Here is a 17,163-nt window from a genome sequence, read left to right as displayed (position 1 = left end):
TGTAGCCTACAGCCTACAGTCTACAGCCTACAGTCTACCACAGTGAGATGTAGCCTACAGTCTACCACAGTGAGATGTAGCCTACAGTCTACCACAGTGAGATGTAGCCTACAGTCTACTGCAGTGAGATGTATCCTAAAGCCTACAGTCTACCACAGTGAGATGTAGCCTACAGTCTACCACAGTGAGATGTAGCCTACAGTCTACCACAGTGAGATGCAGCCTACAACCTACTACAGTGAGATGTAGCCTACAGCCTACCACAGTGAGATGTAGTCTACAGTCTACCACAGTGAGATGTAGCCTACAGCCTACCACAGTGAGATGTAGCCTACAGTCTACCACAGTGAGATGTAGCCTACAGCCTACCACAGTGAGATGTAGCCTACAGCCTACCACAGTGAGATGTAGCCTACAGTCTACCACAGTGAGATGTAGCCTACAGCCTACCACAGTGAGATGTAGCCTACAGCCTACGCACACGTGAGATGTAGCCTACAGCCTACGCACACGTGAGATGTAGCCTACAGCCTACCACAGTGAGATGTAGCCTACAGTCTACTGCAGTGAGATGTATCCTAAAGCCTACAGTCTACTACAGTGAGATGCAGCCTACAGCTTACAGTCTACTACTGTGAGATGGCCACGCCTACAGCCTACTACAGTGAGATGTAGCCTACAGCCTACAGCCTACCACAGTGAGATGTAGCCTACAGCCTACAGCCTACCACAGTGAGATGTAGCCTACAGCCTACAGCCTACCACAGTGAGATGTAGCCTACAGCCTACAGCCTACCACAGTGAGATGTAGCCTACAGCCTACAGCCTACCACAGTGAGATGTAGCCTACAGCCTACAGTCTACTACAATGAGATGTAGCCTACAGCCTACAGCCTACCACAGTGAGATGTAGCCTACAGCCTACAGTCTACTACAATGAGATGTAGCCTACAGCCTACAGTCTACTACAATGAGATGTAGCCTACAGCCTACCACAGTGAGATGTAGCCTACAGCCTACAGTCTACCACAGTGAGATGTAGCCTACAGCCTACAGCCTACCACAGTGAGATGTAGCCTACAGCCTACCACAGTGAGATGTAGTCTACAGCCTACCACAGTGAGATGTAGCCTACAGCCTACAGTCTACAGCCTACAGTCTACCACAGTGAGATGTAGCCTACAGTCTACCACAGTGAGATGTAGCCTACAGTCTACCACAGTGAGATGCAGCCTACAACCTACTACAGTGAGATGTAGCCTACAGCCTACCACAGTGAGATGTAGCCTACAGCCTACCACAGTGAGATGTAGCCTACAGTCTACCACAGTGAGATGTAGCCTACAGCCTACAGTCTACTACAATGAGATGTAGCCTACAGCCTACCACAGTGAGATGTAGCCTACAGTCTACCACAGTGAGATGTAGCCTACAGCCTACAACAGTGAGATGTAGCCTACAGCCTACCACAGTGAGATGTAGCCTACAGCCTACCACAGTGAGATGTAGCCTACAGTCTACTGCAGTGAGATGTATCCTAAAGCCTACAGTCTACTACAGTGAGATGCAGCCTACAGCTTACAGTCTACTACTGTGAGATGCAGCCTACAGCCTACTACAGTGAGATACAGCCTACAGTCTACTACAGTGAGATGTAGCCTACAGTCTACTACAGTGAGATGCAGTCTACAGCCTACTACAGTGAGATACAGCCTACAGTCTACTACAGTGAGATGCAGCCTACAGCCTACTACAGTGAGATGCAACCTACAGTCTACTACAGTGAGATGCAGCCTACAGCCTACAGTCTACTACAGTGAGATGCAACCTACAGTCTACTACAGTTAGTTGCAGCCTACAGCCCGTCACACGTGGGCGCTACGCCTACACGTGAGATGCACCCGCCTACAGGGGCGCCTACGCCTACACGTGAGATGGCCACAGCCTACAGTGGGCGCCTACGCCTACGCAGTGAGATGCAGCCACGCCTACACGGGCGCCTACGCCTACACGTGAGATGTAGTCTACAGCCTACTACAGTGAGATGTAGCCTACAGCCTACTACAGTGAGATGCAGCCTACAGCCTACTACAGTGAGATACAGTCTACAGACTACTACAGTGAGATGCAGCCTACAGCCTACTACAGTGAGATGCAACCTACAGTCTACTACAGTGAGATGCAGCCTACAGCCTACAGCCTACTACAGTGAGATGTAGCCTACAGTCTACTACAGTGAGATGCAGCCTACAGCCTACTGCAGTGAGATGCAGCCTACAGCCTACTACAGTGAGATACAGCCTACAGCCTACTACAGTGAGATGTAGCCTACAGCCTACTACAGTGAGATGCAGCCTACAGCCTACAGCCCACTACAATGAGATGTAGCCTACAGCCTACTACAGTGAGATGCAGCCTACAGCCTACAGCCTACCACAGTGAGATGCAGCCTACAGCCTACAGTCTACTACAGTGAGATGCAGCCTACAGCCTACTACAGTGAGATGCAGCCTACAGCCTACAGCCTACTACAGTGAGATGCAGCCTACAGCCTACAGCCTACTACAGTGAGATGCAGCCTACAGCCTACAGCCCACTACAATGAGATGTAGCCTACAGCCTACTACAGTGAGATGCAGCCTACAGCCTACAGCCTACCACAGTGAGATGCAGCCTACAGCCTACAGTCTACTACAGTGAGATGTATCCTAAAGCCTACAGTCTACTACAGTGAGATGTAGACTACAGTCTACAGTCTACCACAGTGAGATATAGCCAACAGCCTACTACAATGAGATGTAGCCTACAGCCTACTGGAGTGAGATGTATCCTAAATCCTACAGTCTACGACAGTGAGATGCAGCCTACAGCCTACTACAGTTAGATGCAGGCTACAGTTTACAGACTACTACAGTGAGATGCAGCCTACAGCTTACAGCCTACTACAGTGAGATGCAGCCTACAGCCTACTACAGTGAGATGCAGCCTACAGCCTACTACAGTGAGAAGCAGTCTACAGCCTACTACAGTGAGATGCAGCCTACAGCCTACTACAGTGAGATGCAGCCATGCATAGCCATCTTTCTAAATAAATAGGCCTATACAGGGCATCTTCAAACATGGGAAATCATGTCGCTCGCTCATGAGTTCAGCTACGCTTTGTGATGCAATACACGTCTGTGAATCCAATTCGACCCACGTAATCAATTAAGCAATGCCAGCCTAGCATAAACACTTTTCCAATATTTAGAGACTCAAAAAACAATAGGTTACCGAGACGACCATAATAGACTGTAGCCTATCTATCTCTATGATGAAACTTACCAATATGTAGCTATACCCAGGGGTGTCATTTGGGCTCTTGCATTGGAATTATATTGAATTATGTTTATATCACACTATACCACAATAACCAAAGGTTTTGAACAAGAATTGACAGGTTCAATGGCACGAAATCTCGCTGCGCTCTATCAGCACCATACGCGCCCTAAAGCAAGATTATGACAGAAACCAACCAGGTAGATTGTTTCAATCTTACCTTTTCAAAAGAGTTGCAGCTTCCTTGATGCTCTATGGAACTTCCTGAATAATCGACCATTCCTCTCCCCCCGAAAAATTCTTGTAAGATCCCCCTCAAATGCCAGATGAGCTTTTCTCGGGTGTAGCATGCTTCTTCTGTGTTGACTGAACACGCATGTAGCTGCGGACACCCTAAGTCAGTCCCTGTTTCAGTGCAGTAAGCACGGTCGGCATAGCATAGAGAGGCCCAGAGAATCGTTGTAGGATATCAAGTGGGGTCCATTTGTCCTCACTGGAGACAGAGTGGATGATTTCAGTCTGCAAAAACTCAGCTTCCACCGAATCTGTTTTGCTTAGATTCAGCAGTGGTTTCACTTTTTTCACATCTAGAAAGTCATGGCTCTCTAGGTCAAGGGCACAAAGGGCCTCCACCAGTTAGCCGTTGCATTCGATGAATTGTTCTGACATTTCACCAATGACAGCATCCAACATGCTGAATCAATCAATCAAAAACAGAAGGTCCGGTGAACAGGTCAGGGTTCCATAGCGGCAGGCAGAACAGTTGAAACTGGAGCAGCAGCACGACCAGGTGGACTGGGGACAACCAGGAGTCATCAGGCCAGGTAGTCCTGAGACATGTTCCTAGGGCTGTGCACCATGGTGGCCGTAAACTTAAAGCCGGGGTCCGTCACTGCCTTCAGCAGCCATGTAGTCTCCAGTCTTACTTCTGTGTTGCAGGAACATACTTTTTTCTCTCGCTTTTTATGGAAACCCAAAGGAGTCACACCTAACCACCCAGTGGCTTTACATAGCCCCCCTAAACACACATCGGCATGTCATGTCCATTGTGCTGACACAGCACAGTGGAGATACAGATTTGTTTTGCGCCAACCTGTCACGCTATTTTTATATAGAGGAATAACACTAAGACGGAGGGGGTTAACGGTTTAATTGAGGGGGCTAAGCCGCTTGTGCCCAGTGTGTTGAGTAATTCAGTTTACAAGCTTAGGAAAAGCCTATTCATTTTTAGTTTATTTACTTGTCACAAAATATAAAATTCACAGTGTCTAATCAAACTCCAGTCAGGGATCACATTTGCCAGTAATTTGAAATTGACACTCAACACATCATGTATGGGTCTAGACATGATGGGAGTGAAATGAACCATGAATCAAATGAAATAATTGCACTTGTCAGAAAACCCCTATGTTGATAAAATAATTGCACTTGAAATCAAATGTGCAACTTTGGAATAAATTGCCTTTCATAGTAATAATCAAATGTGTGTGGGAGTGGGACAGTCTTTTCCCCCCTAAAAATCATTAATAGCTAATTGCTGGATACTTCCTTGTGGAAATAAGAATCGAATAGGTTCAATTATAAAAATGCGATTTCATATCCCCTGTTTCCCCATGAGGGAGGGGGAGGGGGAGGGGGGGGTATGGGCCAACCTCTGGAAGAGACTGACGAAAATCCAGTGGGAGAACTTAGGCACTAGGACCCTGCAGGTGCCTCTCTGTGATATTTCAGCAATGTTCAGTGCGGTCGGACGACTTGCATCAGCAGTAGTGATACGGTACCTGCAGCAGCGTCCCTGACGCGCAGAGGCTGCCCACCCTCCACTCACAGCAGGGGAGAATTACGAAATTATTGGTTTGAGACCCAACCGCCAGCCCACGGTCCTCGGAGAAAGATACTTTTGTTTACCATCCCATGGCTTCATCCGTCAGTGGAACGGAGGAGGTGCGCGTGTCGGCGTTGACACCGCTGAAGTTGGTGGGCTTGGTGTGTGTCTTCCTTGCGCTATGCCTGGATGTCGGAGCCGTGTTGAGCCCCGCGTGGGTAACGGCGTATAACCAGTACTACCTGTCTCTGTGGGAGTCCTGCTGGAAGCCTGTCAACTCGGACACATGGCAGTGCAACACAACGCTCGAGACTGGTGAGAGAGACCTTCCTCGTGTTCACTAATGTCAATAGACCTATTACTGTTCGAAATGCCCATATGCATCTATACTGTGTTTATGTTGAGGTACAAATTGATAGGGTTCTATTTTGGGGACATTTGAGGGATTCTTGTTTTGTTTGTTTCAATGACCATGATGATATGCTATGCATCCATTGAGGAACATATGCATTCAGAGATGAAAGGGGCGCCTGCTGCTGATTCTACTGGTGCATCAGTACAATCACGGTTTTATTTTTTCTCTGCTCAGTAATGATTTATGTTGCAGCTAAAAGGTAGGGATAGCAAGAGCATCATTTTTCCCATCCAGTCTCTGTTATCAAATGTATGATGCACGCTCTAAAGTTGGCTTTTCAAAGTTTTAAATAGTTTATTTCAAACTAAAAGGACTTGCTATAATTAATTATGGGCATTTAAAATATCCTTTACTTTCCCTCTTCTATTCGCCCAACCCACCACTAAATGATGTGGGAATTTTGTCCAGCTGGGGTTTATTGGGCTTTTGTTGCCGACAAAATGAGCCTTTGTTGGGGTTCCTCTGCCGACCAAGGAGCGAGGGTAACTTTGAGAAGCAAACTCCCCAGAGATCCAAATGCTGAGAGATTAGTAACCAGGGAAACAAGTGGCACATTCTAGAAATGCTGTTTTCCCCACTGAAAAGGGGACTTATTTTTCATCCAGCATGGACGTTTTTGTGGAAACAAGCTGTATTTTGATTACTCCACCAGGTGTTCAATGTGTCTTTATCTAGTTGGTTGGCTGCAGATAGTGTGTTGTGCAGTCAGTGAATACGTGTTTTTGTTTGTCTGAATACACTGTTTTGGTTATGTGATGAGTATCCTAACTGAGGGGTCATTTTGGCACTGCTCCTCTCGCCTGTCACTCTGAGACAAAGTGCAGCTTGATTCCTTATAAAGACATGGAGTCTCTGTGTCGCCAGCAGCCAGCATACCACAGTAACTGCACACAGCAAACTGCCCATTTCCTCAGTTTGGCCTTGCACTAGACTTAGGGATCAATTTGACTCACAGTAATCAGTCAGTCTCTCTCCCCAATATCTAAGTTTCCTCAGTGTCATGCCCAGGGCATTAAACAAATTGTGTTTGTATTGTATTTACCCGGTTGGTGCACTTAAGAACATGTTCTGCTGAGGTGTTGTGTATAGATGTGTGTTCATGTCCTACAAGCAGGTTGGTGCACTTAAGGAGTTCTGCAGGGTTGACGTGCATGCATAGATGTGCATACCATTAAAGATGCAGTCCAGGAACTTAAGCACTTACAAATTCCTAACATATTGTTTGAATTGGAATTTGCAACATATCATATTAAATGGATGACGTAGTACACAATTGTGCCCAATTGTCGGGGGAGACATTTTGGCTCGTGAGCACTACTTTCAAAACTGTCTGAGATTATACAAAACCTCTGGAGCATCCCTTTTTAATGCAGAAGACATGTAAATGGGTAACATTTGGATATTACACTCAATCACACACACACACACACAGGGGTAAACAGTCTCAGGAGTGTGGTGCGTCTGTGTGAGACATTTTGCGCTGATGCCAAACCAGTGAGAGAGGAGAAACGAATGTGGAGTGAGTGTGTGAGTGCACTTAGCAGGCACTACTCATCACTATTAGTGCTGATCTCAGTTCAGTTAGAGGTGAAGAAACTCTCCAGGTTCTGATCTGACAGTTAATCCCCCTTATTGTCTCAGGCCGAGAGTGGCCCTGAAGGCCAATCCAGATTTTTTTAATAGAGATGATTGCTCCTGAAATACACATAGGGAAATGTAATTAATGATCAGATTGGATCTCGCTAATCTCCATTTCCATCTGTCATCATACAGAACCTAAACTACATCCCAAATAGCACCCTATCCCATATATATTGCACTGTTTTCGACCAGAGCTCAAAAGTAACCCACTACATAAGGAATAGGGTGTAATTTGGGACGCATCCTATATTAAAAGTTAGCGCTTCCTGTCCTTCTAGCACTGAGACTCCTGGCTGTATTTTTCTCACGCAGTATGTGTGTCAGTTCTAAGTCTCTGAGCTTCCACAATGAGCTTCTGTATCCTGCTGTTACACAACTGATTGAGACTGATAACCACTGCAGTGATTCCTGCAATTTCAGCCTTAGTCAAAAACTTCTATGGGATTCCAATAGAAAAATCCTATCAGATTTTGGAACCAGCTATAGGATACATTTTGGAACCAATCCTATAGGGTTTTATCCTATAGGACTGGTTCCATAATCTGATAGGATTTTATCCTATAGGACTGGTTCCATAATCTGATAGGGTTTTATCCTATAGGACTGGTTCCATAATCTGATAGGGTTTTATCCTATAGGACTGGATCCATAATCTGATAGGGTTTTATCCTATAGGACTGGTTCCATAATCTGATAGGGTTTTATCCTATAGGACTGGTTCCATAATCTGATAGGGTTTTATCCTATAGGACTGGTTCTATAATCTGATAGGGTTTTTCTATTGGATTCTCGTATTGGAATCCTATCAGATCCTATAAAATAGAATCCCAGAGGAGTCCAATAGGATTGGTTCCCAAATTTGATATGATTGAATCACTCCCATATTGTGGTGGTGTGGAAGATGTTGAGAACCGCAGGGAATTATCACTGGCAAAGAGATGGAGATTGTTCCTCAGTTTACTGGTCTTTAATCCTGATTGTAGTTAACATAAATGTTCGGTTTTCTGTGCTATATTTAGCTCTGAGATTGTCCAATTAAAGCTACTGTGATGGTCCAAAGAGGTTCCGATCTATGCGTAGCGAGGGGTGGTGTAAACAGAGGAAGAGTCGGCTTTTTAAATTACAAAAATCTTAATTATATATTTAATGTTTACAGAATGGCACTCGGCCGGTTCAAACGGGAAACAAAATCCAAGCCCTGTTCAGAGTACTTCACTTTCAAACCAAACAATCCCTTCCATAGTCATTCAATTATATTTTGTGGCTAAACCTTAGTTTTGTCTCGCGGGTACAGGGTTCACTCAAGGAAGTTCTTCCTCTTTTAAGCCGTCCTTTGAATCTCAATGTCCTCTTCTGTACTTTTATCCTTTCTTCGTTCTAGATTTCTCCTTTCTTTGTCCCTCCCTCCATTGTTCTCTTCGTGCGTAATTGCCTCCGTCCCTTCACCTGCGCCGGTAAGGAGGGGTGTGTTCGGGGATTCCTGGAGTGGGAATCTCTTCTAACCAGTGATATAGAAATGATCAGATTCAGTGTGGCCTTTGAATAGTCTTAGTTTAAACAATGTAAACACAACAACAATTTGCCCTCACTCTATTGATTTCGATATGATGAGTGATTAACAAAATTGTGTTGCATTTAGCTTTCGGCGTTGGCGACCCACTTGAAACAAAATGCAACAATCCACAATGTCTTCTACAAGTTGTCCTGTAACCAGTGATATACAGTAAACATTCCCAGATTCCGTATGTTTTTTTTTTTTTTAGTAAGGTTAGTTTGAACAGGACGTGTAACCGTTCTGTTAATTTCAATGTGTTATCAAAATGAGTGTTTGTCAAATAAGTGTTGCGTTGTCTTTCCGTTTTGGCCACAGCCCCAAATCAAAGTGCATCACTCCAAAGTGTACCTGGTTGTCTCCAGCAGATGTTTTCAGTTTCCATGTGTTTTTCAGTTGTTAGTTTTAACAGCGCATGCAATTCCATTTCCCCTCTAATCAATATGAGTGATTTAATTGGCACATGTCAAAACAACATGGTGCATATGCAGTTTATAAGGTGCTTCAAAAAAATACTAATACAAGTAATATGATTACTATTGTGGCACATGTATGTGTAGGTAGTAGCCTACATTTTATGTTAAGGTTTTCAAAACGGTTTATTGATGATTTGATTTGGACACGTCAAAACGGTGTTTTGACATTGGGCTATTTATCAAAGGTTATTGTAACGGGAAGCAGCAACGGCGTCATTTTCAACTTATGTTTTAGGAATTTAAATGGCACTTTCAACGTTCATTACCGATAGTATTTAATTAGGTAACAACTGCTGAATGAGTCCAACGTGATTTGATTTATTTAGATCTACCAGAAATCATGAAAACGGGGTTGACTTGCCTATTATAAAGGCACATATATTTAGCAATAACAAACAAGAAACATTTCTCATTTACTATAAAAACACAGTGACTCGAAAATAACATAGAAATGTCTTCAACTTAGCTAGAGTTGAGCTGACAGGCGTTTTGCACTGCTTCGCTATGGCTTTAGTCATCAAAAGGGCAACATTTTACTAATATTGTGTTTATTAATAGTGTTTCCCCCCCTAGAAAGCTATGACCTTTGGCTTTTACCTGGACTTGTTTATTTGTATCTGAGAAAAATAACACTTTTCAACCCATATGTTCTAGTACACAATCCAAGTGTAATAAAACGTATACAAATATGATTAAAAAATATATATATATTCAATAATGAAGCCTTTTCATACTTTATAATATGTCCATCTACCCAAAATATTTACTTATGACAACCAAATATAATTTATTGGGTTAAATAAAGAAGAAAAAAACATTCTAATAGGATTTTGATTGGGGTGACAAAATCCTACAAGATTTAGCAAAAACCTATAGGATCCAATCTGATTACTTTTGATTTACAATAAGAAAGAAAGTAGTCAAATTGGATTCCAAATAGGATTCTGATACAACTGCGGTACCTGGTTCGAATCCAGGTAGCGTCACATCCGGCCGTGATTGGGAGTCCCATAGGAAGGCGCACAATTGGCCCAGCGTTGTCTGGGTTTGGCCGGGGTTGGCCGTCCTTGTAAATAAGAATTTGTTCTTAACTGACTTGCCAAGTTATGGAATGACAATATTTCCAATTATACTGAACACAACATGTGAAGTGTTGATCCCATGTTTCATGAGCTGAAATAAAAGATCCCATCCATTTTTCATATGTACAAAAAGCTTATTTCTCTCAAATTTGTTTACATCCCTGTTAATGAGCATTTCTCCTTTGCCAAGATAATCCATCTACCTGACAGGTGTGGCACATCGAGAAGCTGATTAAACAGCATTATCATTACTCAGGTGCCCCTTGTGATGGGGACAATAAAAGGCCACTCTAAAATGTGCAGTCTTGTCACACAACCCAATGCCACAGATGTGTCAAGTTTTGAGGGAGTGTGCAATTGGCATGCCAACTGCAGGAATGTCCACCAGAGCTGTTGCCAGATAATTTAATGTTAATTTCTCTACCATAAGCCGCTTCCAATGTCATTTTAGAGAATTTGGCAGTACGTCCAACCAGCCTCACAACCGCAGACCATGTGTAACCATGCCAGCCCATGACCTCCACATCCGGCTTCTTCACCTGCGGGATCGTCTGAGACCAGCCAACCGGACAGCTGATGAAACTTCTGCACAGACTGTCAGAAACCATCTCAGGGAAGCTAATCTGTGTGCTCGTCGTCCTCACCAGTGTCTTGACCTGGCTGCAGTTTGACGTTGTAACTGACTTCAGTGGGCAATTTCTCACCTTCGATGGCCACTCACACGCTGAAGAAGTGTGCTCTTCGCGGATGAATTCCACTTTCAACTGTACTGGGCAGATGGCTTGTATGGCGTTGCTTGGGCGAACGGTTTGCTGATGTCAACGTTGTGAACAGAGTGCCCCATGGTGGGGTTATGGTATGGGCAGGCATAAGCTACAGACAATGAACACAATTGAATTTTATTGATGGCAATTTGAATGCACAGAGATACCGTGATGAGTTCCTGAGGCCCATTGTCGTGCCATTCATCTGCCGCCATCACTTCATGTTTCAGCATGATAATGCACAGCCCATGTCGCAAGGATCTGTACACAATTCCTGGAAGCTGAAAATGTCCCAGTTCTTCCATGGCCTGTATACTCACCAGACATGACACCCCTTGAGCATTTTTGGGATGCTCTGGATCGACATGTACAACAGCGTTTTCCAGTTCCTGGCAATATCCAGCAACTTCACACAGCCATTGAAGAGGAGTGGGACAACATTCCACTGGCCACAATCAACACCCTGATCAACTTTATGCGAAGGAGATGTGTTGCACTGCTTAAAGCAAATGGTGGTCACACCAGATACTGACTTTTTTTTTTAAGGTATCTGTGACCAACAGATGCATATCTGTATTCCCAGTCATGTGAAATCCATAGATTAGGTCCTAATGGATTTTATTTCAATTGGCTAATTTCCTCATATGAACTGTAACTAAGTAAAATCTATGAAATTGTTCCATGTTGCATTTTCATATTGTTGTTCAGTGTAGCGACAAACAGGAGTTAGTGATGCTCCCACGGTCAGAGAGGCAGCCAATGAGGTCGCTGGAAATGAGAGGCTTCCTGTGATGACAGGACCATTTTTTTGTAGAAGCAATATTTGGTCCATGAAGGGAATGTTTGTTTATGTTCGAGCAGCTCGGCCTGTGGAATGATGTTTCCCCCCGACGAGTGGGAACTGTAGTATAAGCAGCTTACACACTGTCACTTTCCCTCATTGTCGAATGGTTTGATCATTCCGTCTGCCTTGCCATAGAGGGAAAGGGTTTGCCATTAAGTTTTAAGCCACTTAGCTGTGATTGTAATGAATATTACACATCTTAAATTGGCCTTGTTTATTGATATGTCCAACTATTCAAGCTGTTTCTAACACACATGCATCCACGCACGCACACACGCACCTTTTCTAATGGAAAAACAATCTATTTTCTCTGATGGTATTTACTTTGCCATTATTCCTTTTGTAAGTTAATCAACCTCACAACATCCCTTGTCTGTTTACATATACCATACCCCCACCCAGCCCACAGATTGTTGATGAACAAGTCTAGACTGTTGCTCCTAGCAATAAAACATCTATATCACTCAGCGGTTCTTGCAGCCCACTCAGTGGACGTGAATGGAAGCCAGTACACCTCCCAGTTAATTAAGTGTCTAGCAGGGAGCTATAATAGACCACATTTACATGTAGTCAATTAGCAGACGCTCTTAATCAGAGAGACTTACAGCAGCAATTAGAGTGAAGTGCCTTGCTCAAGGGCACATGAACAGATTTTCTTTTACCTAGACAGCTGAACCTGCAACGTTTCAGTTACTGACCCAATGCTCTTATCCACTAGGCGGCCTGCTGCCTCTAAGACTAAGCTTGTAAACATTCTATGGTTGAGGGTGAAGTTGCCCCACTAATGGTTAAGGTTAGGATTGGGTGAGGGGACGCTGATCTGAGTCTGGGTAGCCAGAGTGTCTGGGTAGCCAGAGTGTCTGGGTAGCCAGAGTGTCTGGGTAGCCAGAGTGTCTGGGTAGCCAGAGTGTCTGGGTAGCCAGAGTGTCTGCGGTAGCCATTTGATTAGATGTTCAGGAGTCATATGGCTTGGTGGTAGAAGCTGTTTAGAAGCCTTTAGGATCTAGACTTTGCTCCGGTACCGCTTGCCGTGAGGTAGCAGAGAGAACAGTCTATGACTAGGGTGGCTGGAGTCTTTGACAATGTTTAGGGCCTTCCTCTGACACTGCCTGGTATAGAGGTCCTGGATGGCAGGAAGCTTGGCCCCAGTGATGTACTGAGCCATACGCACTACCCTCTGTAGTGCCTTGTGGTCGGAGGCCGAGCAGTTGCCATATGAGATGGTGATGCAACCAGTCAGGATGCTCTCTGGTGCAGCTGTAGAACCTTTTGAGGATCTGAGGACCCATGCCAAATCTTTTCGGTCTCCTGAGGGGGAATAGGTTTTGTCGTGCCCTCTTCACGTCTTGGTGTGCTTGGACTATGTTAGTTTGTTGGTCATGTGGACATTAAGGAACTTGTAGCTCATTCCATACACTGTGGTTGGATGTAGTAATCAGTAGTTTCTAGCCCCCCTCTCCTATCCCTGTTAGCATTCCAGCGAGGACAGAGTGCTATTCTAGTCTCTACATTAGATGAGTGATTTGGAGTACTTCTTGAAACTGCTGCTGACTTTGCATCGAGCAGGCAGGAGGGACACCTATTATCCAGTCACCCAGAGAATAACTGTCTACTTCTGCACTAAGAGGCCTAGCAGTGAGTGAGAGTGAGTGAGATTGTGTGTTAGTTTTCATACATTTTTGCTGTGTTGGGTACAAATGTGATTTTAGTGCAGGTTTAACATTCTTGGACCATACGCCACGCTGTTGACATGGATCACTAGGCTAATAACCCCCCATGAAAAGATTTTCCTGGCAAACCTCTGTCAGATCCTCAGAATACTCTTCCCATGAGGAATAAGAGGCCTTCTGTTACCAGATGGTGTGGGTGGAATGTCAGACTTTCATGTCGATGGCTGTCATTTTTCACTGTGGCTGTGTACTTGGGCATGTCTGTGAGACTTCACATTGCGATGGTACAGACCATCTCTCTCGCTCGCTCTCTCTCTCTAGTCAATAAAATAGGGAGGTGCTTGAGTGCGTTCAGACTTATTTTTGACAAATTTTTCTCTTTCAAATAGAGGTGCTACAGTGTGTTCAGTACAGATCCATAATACATAACTGAGCAGGGTTTTCTACGCTCTCTCTCTGTGCCCCCCCTTTCTGTCTCTCTCCCTCAGACTGGCAGATTGCCACGTTGGCCCTGTTGCTGGGTGGTGCTGCCCTCATCCTGTTCTCCTTCCTGGTGGCTCTGGTGTCAGTGTGTGTCGGCTCCAGGAGCCGCTGCTACAGACCTGTCGCTGTCCTGCTGTCCGCTGCAGGTACAGTATGGCATGAATACATGCACACACATCTTCAAACAGAGACATGCACATACTGTACACAGCACACACAGTTTATAACTAGAGAATCTTCATTTTTCTCTGATCTTGTAATTTCATGTGCTCCGTTTTCTTCTCTGCTTCACTCCCTTACTCTAACAGTGGTGCTTCAGGTCTGCAGTCTGGTCCTCTACACCATTAAGTTCATTGAGACGGTCAGCTTGAGGATAAACCACGAGTTTAACTGGGGCTATGGCCTGGCCTGGGGGGCCACCATCTTCTCTTTCGGAGGGGCCATTCTCTATTGCCTCAACCCCAAGAACTATGAAGACTACTACTAAACCCTGCAAGAGGAGAAGAGAGCCCTCTACACAACTTCATGTCCCCCCCCCCCCCCCCCCCCCCCCAACCTCACTGTGATAGCAGGCTATGCTCTGAACTTAGTCTGGTTTATATAACTGTTAGAGAAAATGAATAAACAACAGTAGTGTCTATAGGCTCCATTCAGACCATCATACGATTGTACTGTACCAGATGGTTGGCTCACAGGCTTAAAGGGACACTCTTACTCACATTATGATGTTGTGTTCTCCAAGGGAATCTCAGCCTGTGTTGTGACTGATGTCTGCTATAGGCTAAGTGGTAAGGCTGAAGAGCCAATCAGACAGTTCAATGGAATCCTAATGTCCAATCAGATACATCAGTGAAACCATGTCAGGTCCCCTTTATGATAGGAACTTCAGCAGGAGTTGGCAGGCACAATGCTGTCAGTAATGACCAATCAAAGAAGGGACCGGTGAGAGTGATGGACATAGACCAATCAGAGAGCAGAAGGATAGTCCAGGTGGACAGATTGATCTTGAAGAGGAAAGCTGTAGAATACGAGACTCACCTAAGGAAAGGAATCAAGGATGCATACCTTCACCCCACTAACATAATGAACAAAAATACAAACGCAACAATTTCAAGGATTTTACTGAGTTACAGTTCATATAAGGAAATCTGTAAACTTTAATTAATGAATTAGGCTCTAATCTATGGATTTCATTTGACGCCAGGGGAGCAGCCATGCGTGGGCTGGGAGGGCATAGGCCCATCCACTTGGGAGGCAGGCCCACCCACTGTGGTGCCAGGCCCAGCCAATCTGAATTAGTTGGCCTTTTAAAGTCCCCCAGCACAAGGTGCACCTGTGTAATGATCATGCCGTTTATTCAGCTTCTTGATATGCCACACCTGTCAGGTGTATCTTGGCAAAGGAGAAATGCTCACAAACAGGGATGTAAACATTTGTGCACAAAATTGGAGAGAGATAAGCTTTTTGTGTGTAGGAAACATTTCTGGGATCTTTTATTTCAGCTCATGAAACATGGGACAAGCACTTTACATGTTACGTTTATATTTTTGTTCAGTATATTTGTGATTACCTTTGTCTTTCATCTGTGGTAATCTAAAAGAGGACTGGATAGGTTCAGGCAGGCAACATAGAGGAGTTTAACTAGTGGTTTTCTTTCACATATCGGCTTCCCTGTGGCTCAATTGGTAGAGCATGGTGGTTGCAACGCCAGCATGGTGTGTGCAATGCCAGGGTTGTGGGTTCGATTCCCACGGGGGGCCAGTACAAAAAATATATATAATAATAATAAATGCATGCATTCACTACTGTAAGTCCCTCTGGATAAGAGCGTCTGCTAAATGACTAAAATGTAAATGTAAATATCCTGCTCCTCTAGATCAATTCATATGAAGGGGAGATGACAAGGAGAGGAAGCCACTATAGACTATTGGTACGCGCCCCAATGCCACAAACAAGAGATGGTATAATTGGTTAGGCCAGAGGTCACGACACATTCTAGGCAAAGTATTACTGGTTAAACATTAGCTCAGGCTACACACACCCATTAAGTAGCAGTTAGGCATAATCCAAGACTGTGCGGCCTAACCCCAGCTGTGCCGGCTTCAGATAACAGCAGTTGATATAACTATGTACAGTAGTTTGAGTTGGTTTTGTGAGTTTAATACAGTGTAGTAGATAAGGTGTGTGGAGGCTGCTGAGGGGAGGACGGCTCATAATGGCTGGAACGGCGCAAATGGAATGGCGTCAAACCATGTGTTTGATACCATTCTGCTCCTGCCGTTACCCCGAGCCCGTCCTCCCCAATTAAGGTGCCACCAACCACCTGTGCACTCACATACTTCCCATGTGATGCCTCTTGGTCCACACTAGCTGTCTCCCAAATGGCACCCTATTCCCTATATAGTTCACTACTGACAAGGGGCCCTGGTCAAAAGTAGTGCACTATGTGGGGAATAGGGTGCCATTTGGGACAAAGTAGAGCTTATGTACAAAGGCCTCTTAATACTGCACTATTATAGAAAATGTTTTGAATGTACTCTCATCCATAACTTAAAATTAAAGTTAGTCTTTACATTAAAAACAATACATGCAAATGAAGATAGAGTATGAACTCTTTAGGTAGAAATGTGGGAATGTAAAGGAGTAGCGAGGTATGTATGCTGAGAGTGACTCTACATCTGCATTGCCTGCTGTTTGGGGTTTAGGCTGGGTTTCTGTGACATCAGCTGATGGAAGAAGGGCTTGATAAATAAAGTTGATTGCTGATGTGTGTCTGATGCCTACCGCTTTGTTTGCTAATACAATAAAACTGGTCATGAAAAAGACTTGTGTGTTTAACTTGCATTAGGGGACAACCCAGTCAAAGCAAGCAGTAGCTCATTAAAGGCCCAGTGCAGTCAATCTAGATTTTGTGTTTTACATTTCCACACAAGGTTGGAATAATACTGTGAAATTGTGAAAATGATAACGCCCCGTTAGTTTTTTTTCAAACCGCTCTTACAGAGAATTACAAACCCCTCTGCCAATAAAAACAAGTTGTTTTCCCCTCTTCACTCAGACCAATCCTAGATAGCCCTTGCAAAATTGCTGTTT

The 17,163-nt window shown here is 44.4% G+C and overlaps 1 protein-coding gene across 1 annotated transcript; it reads left to right on the top strand.

The window, feature by feature from the left end:
• Window positions 1-5,000: 5,000 nt before the first annotated feature.
• tmem47 (transmembrane protein 47) lies at window positions 5,001-16,895 on the top strand. The gene is made up of 3 exons (XM_014149491.3): window positions 5,001-5,458; window positions 14,076-14,216; window positions 14,379-16,895. The coding sequence occupies exons 1-3, from the start codon at window positions 5,233-5,235 to the stop codon at window positions 14,555-14,557; spliced, it is 546 nt and encodes a 181-aa protein (XP_014004966.1). The 5' UTR covers window positions 5,001-5,232; the 3' UTR covers window positions 14,558-16,895.
• Window positions 16,896-17,163: the final 268 nt, after the last annotated feature.

The sequence above is a fragment of the Salmo salar genome, chromosome 16 (genome assembly GCF_965601325.2).
Source record: "Salmo salar chromosome 16, fSalSal1, whole genome shotgun sequence".
NCBI lineage: Eukaryota > Metazoa > Chordata > Actinopteri > Salmoniformes > Salmonidae > Salmo > Salmo salar.
This window is presented reverse-complemented; position numbering and strand designations above follow the sequence as displayed.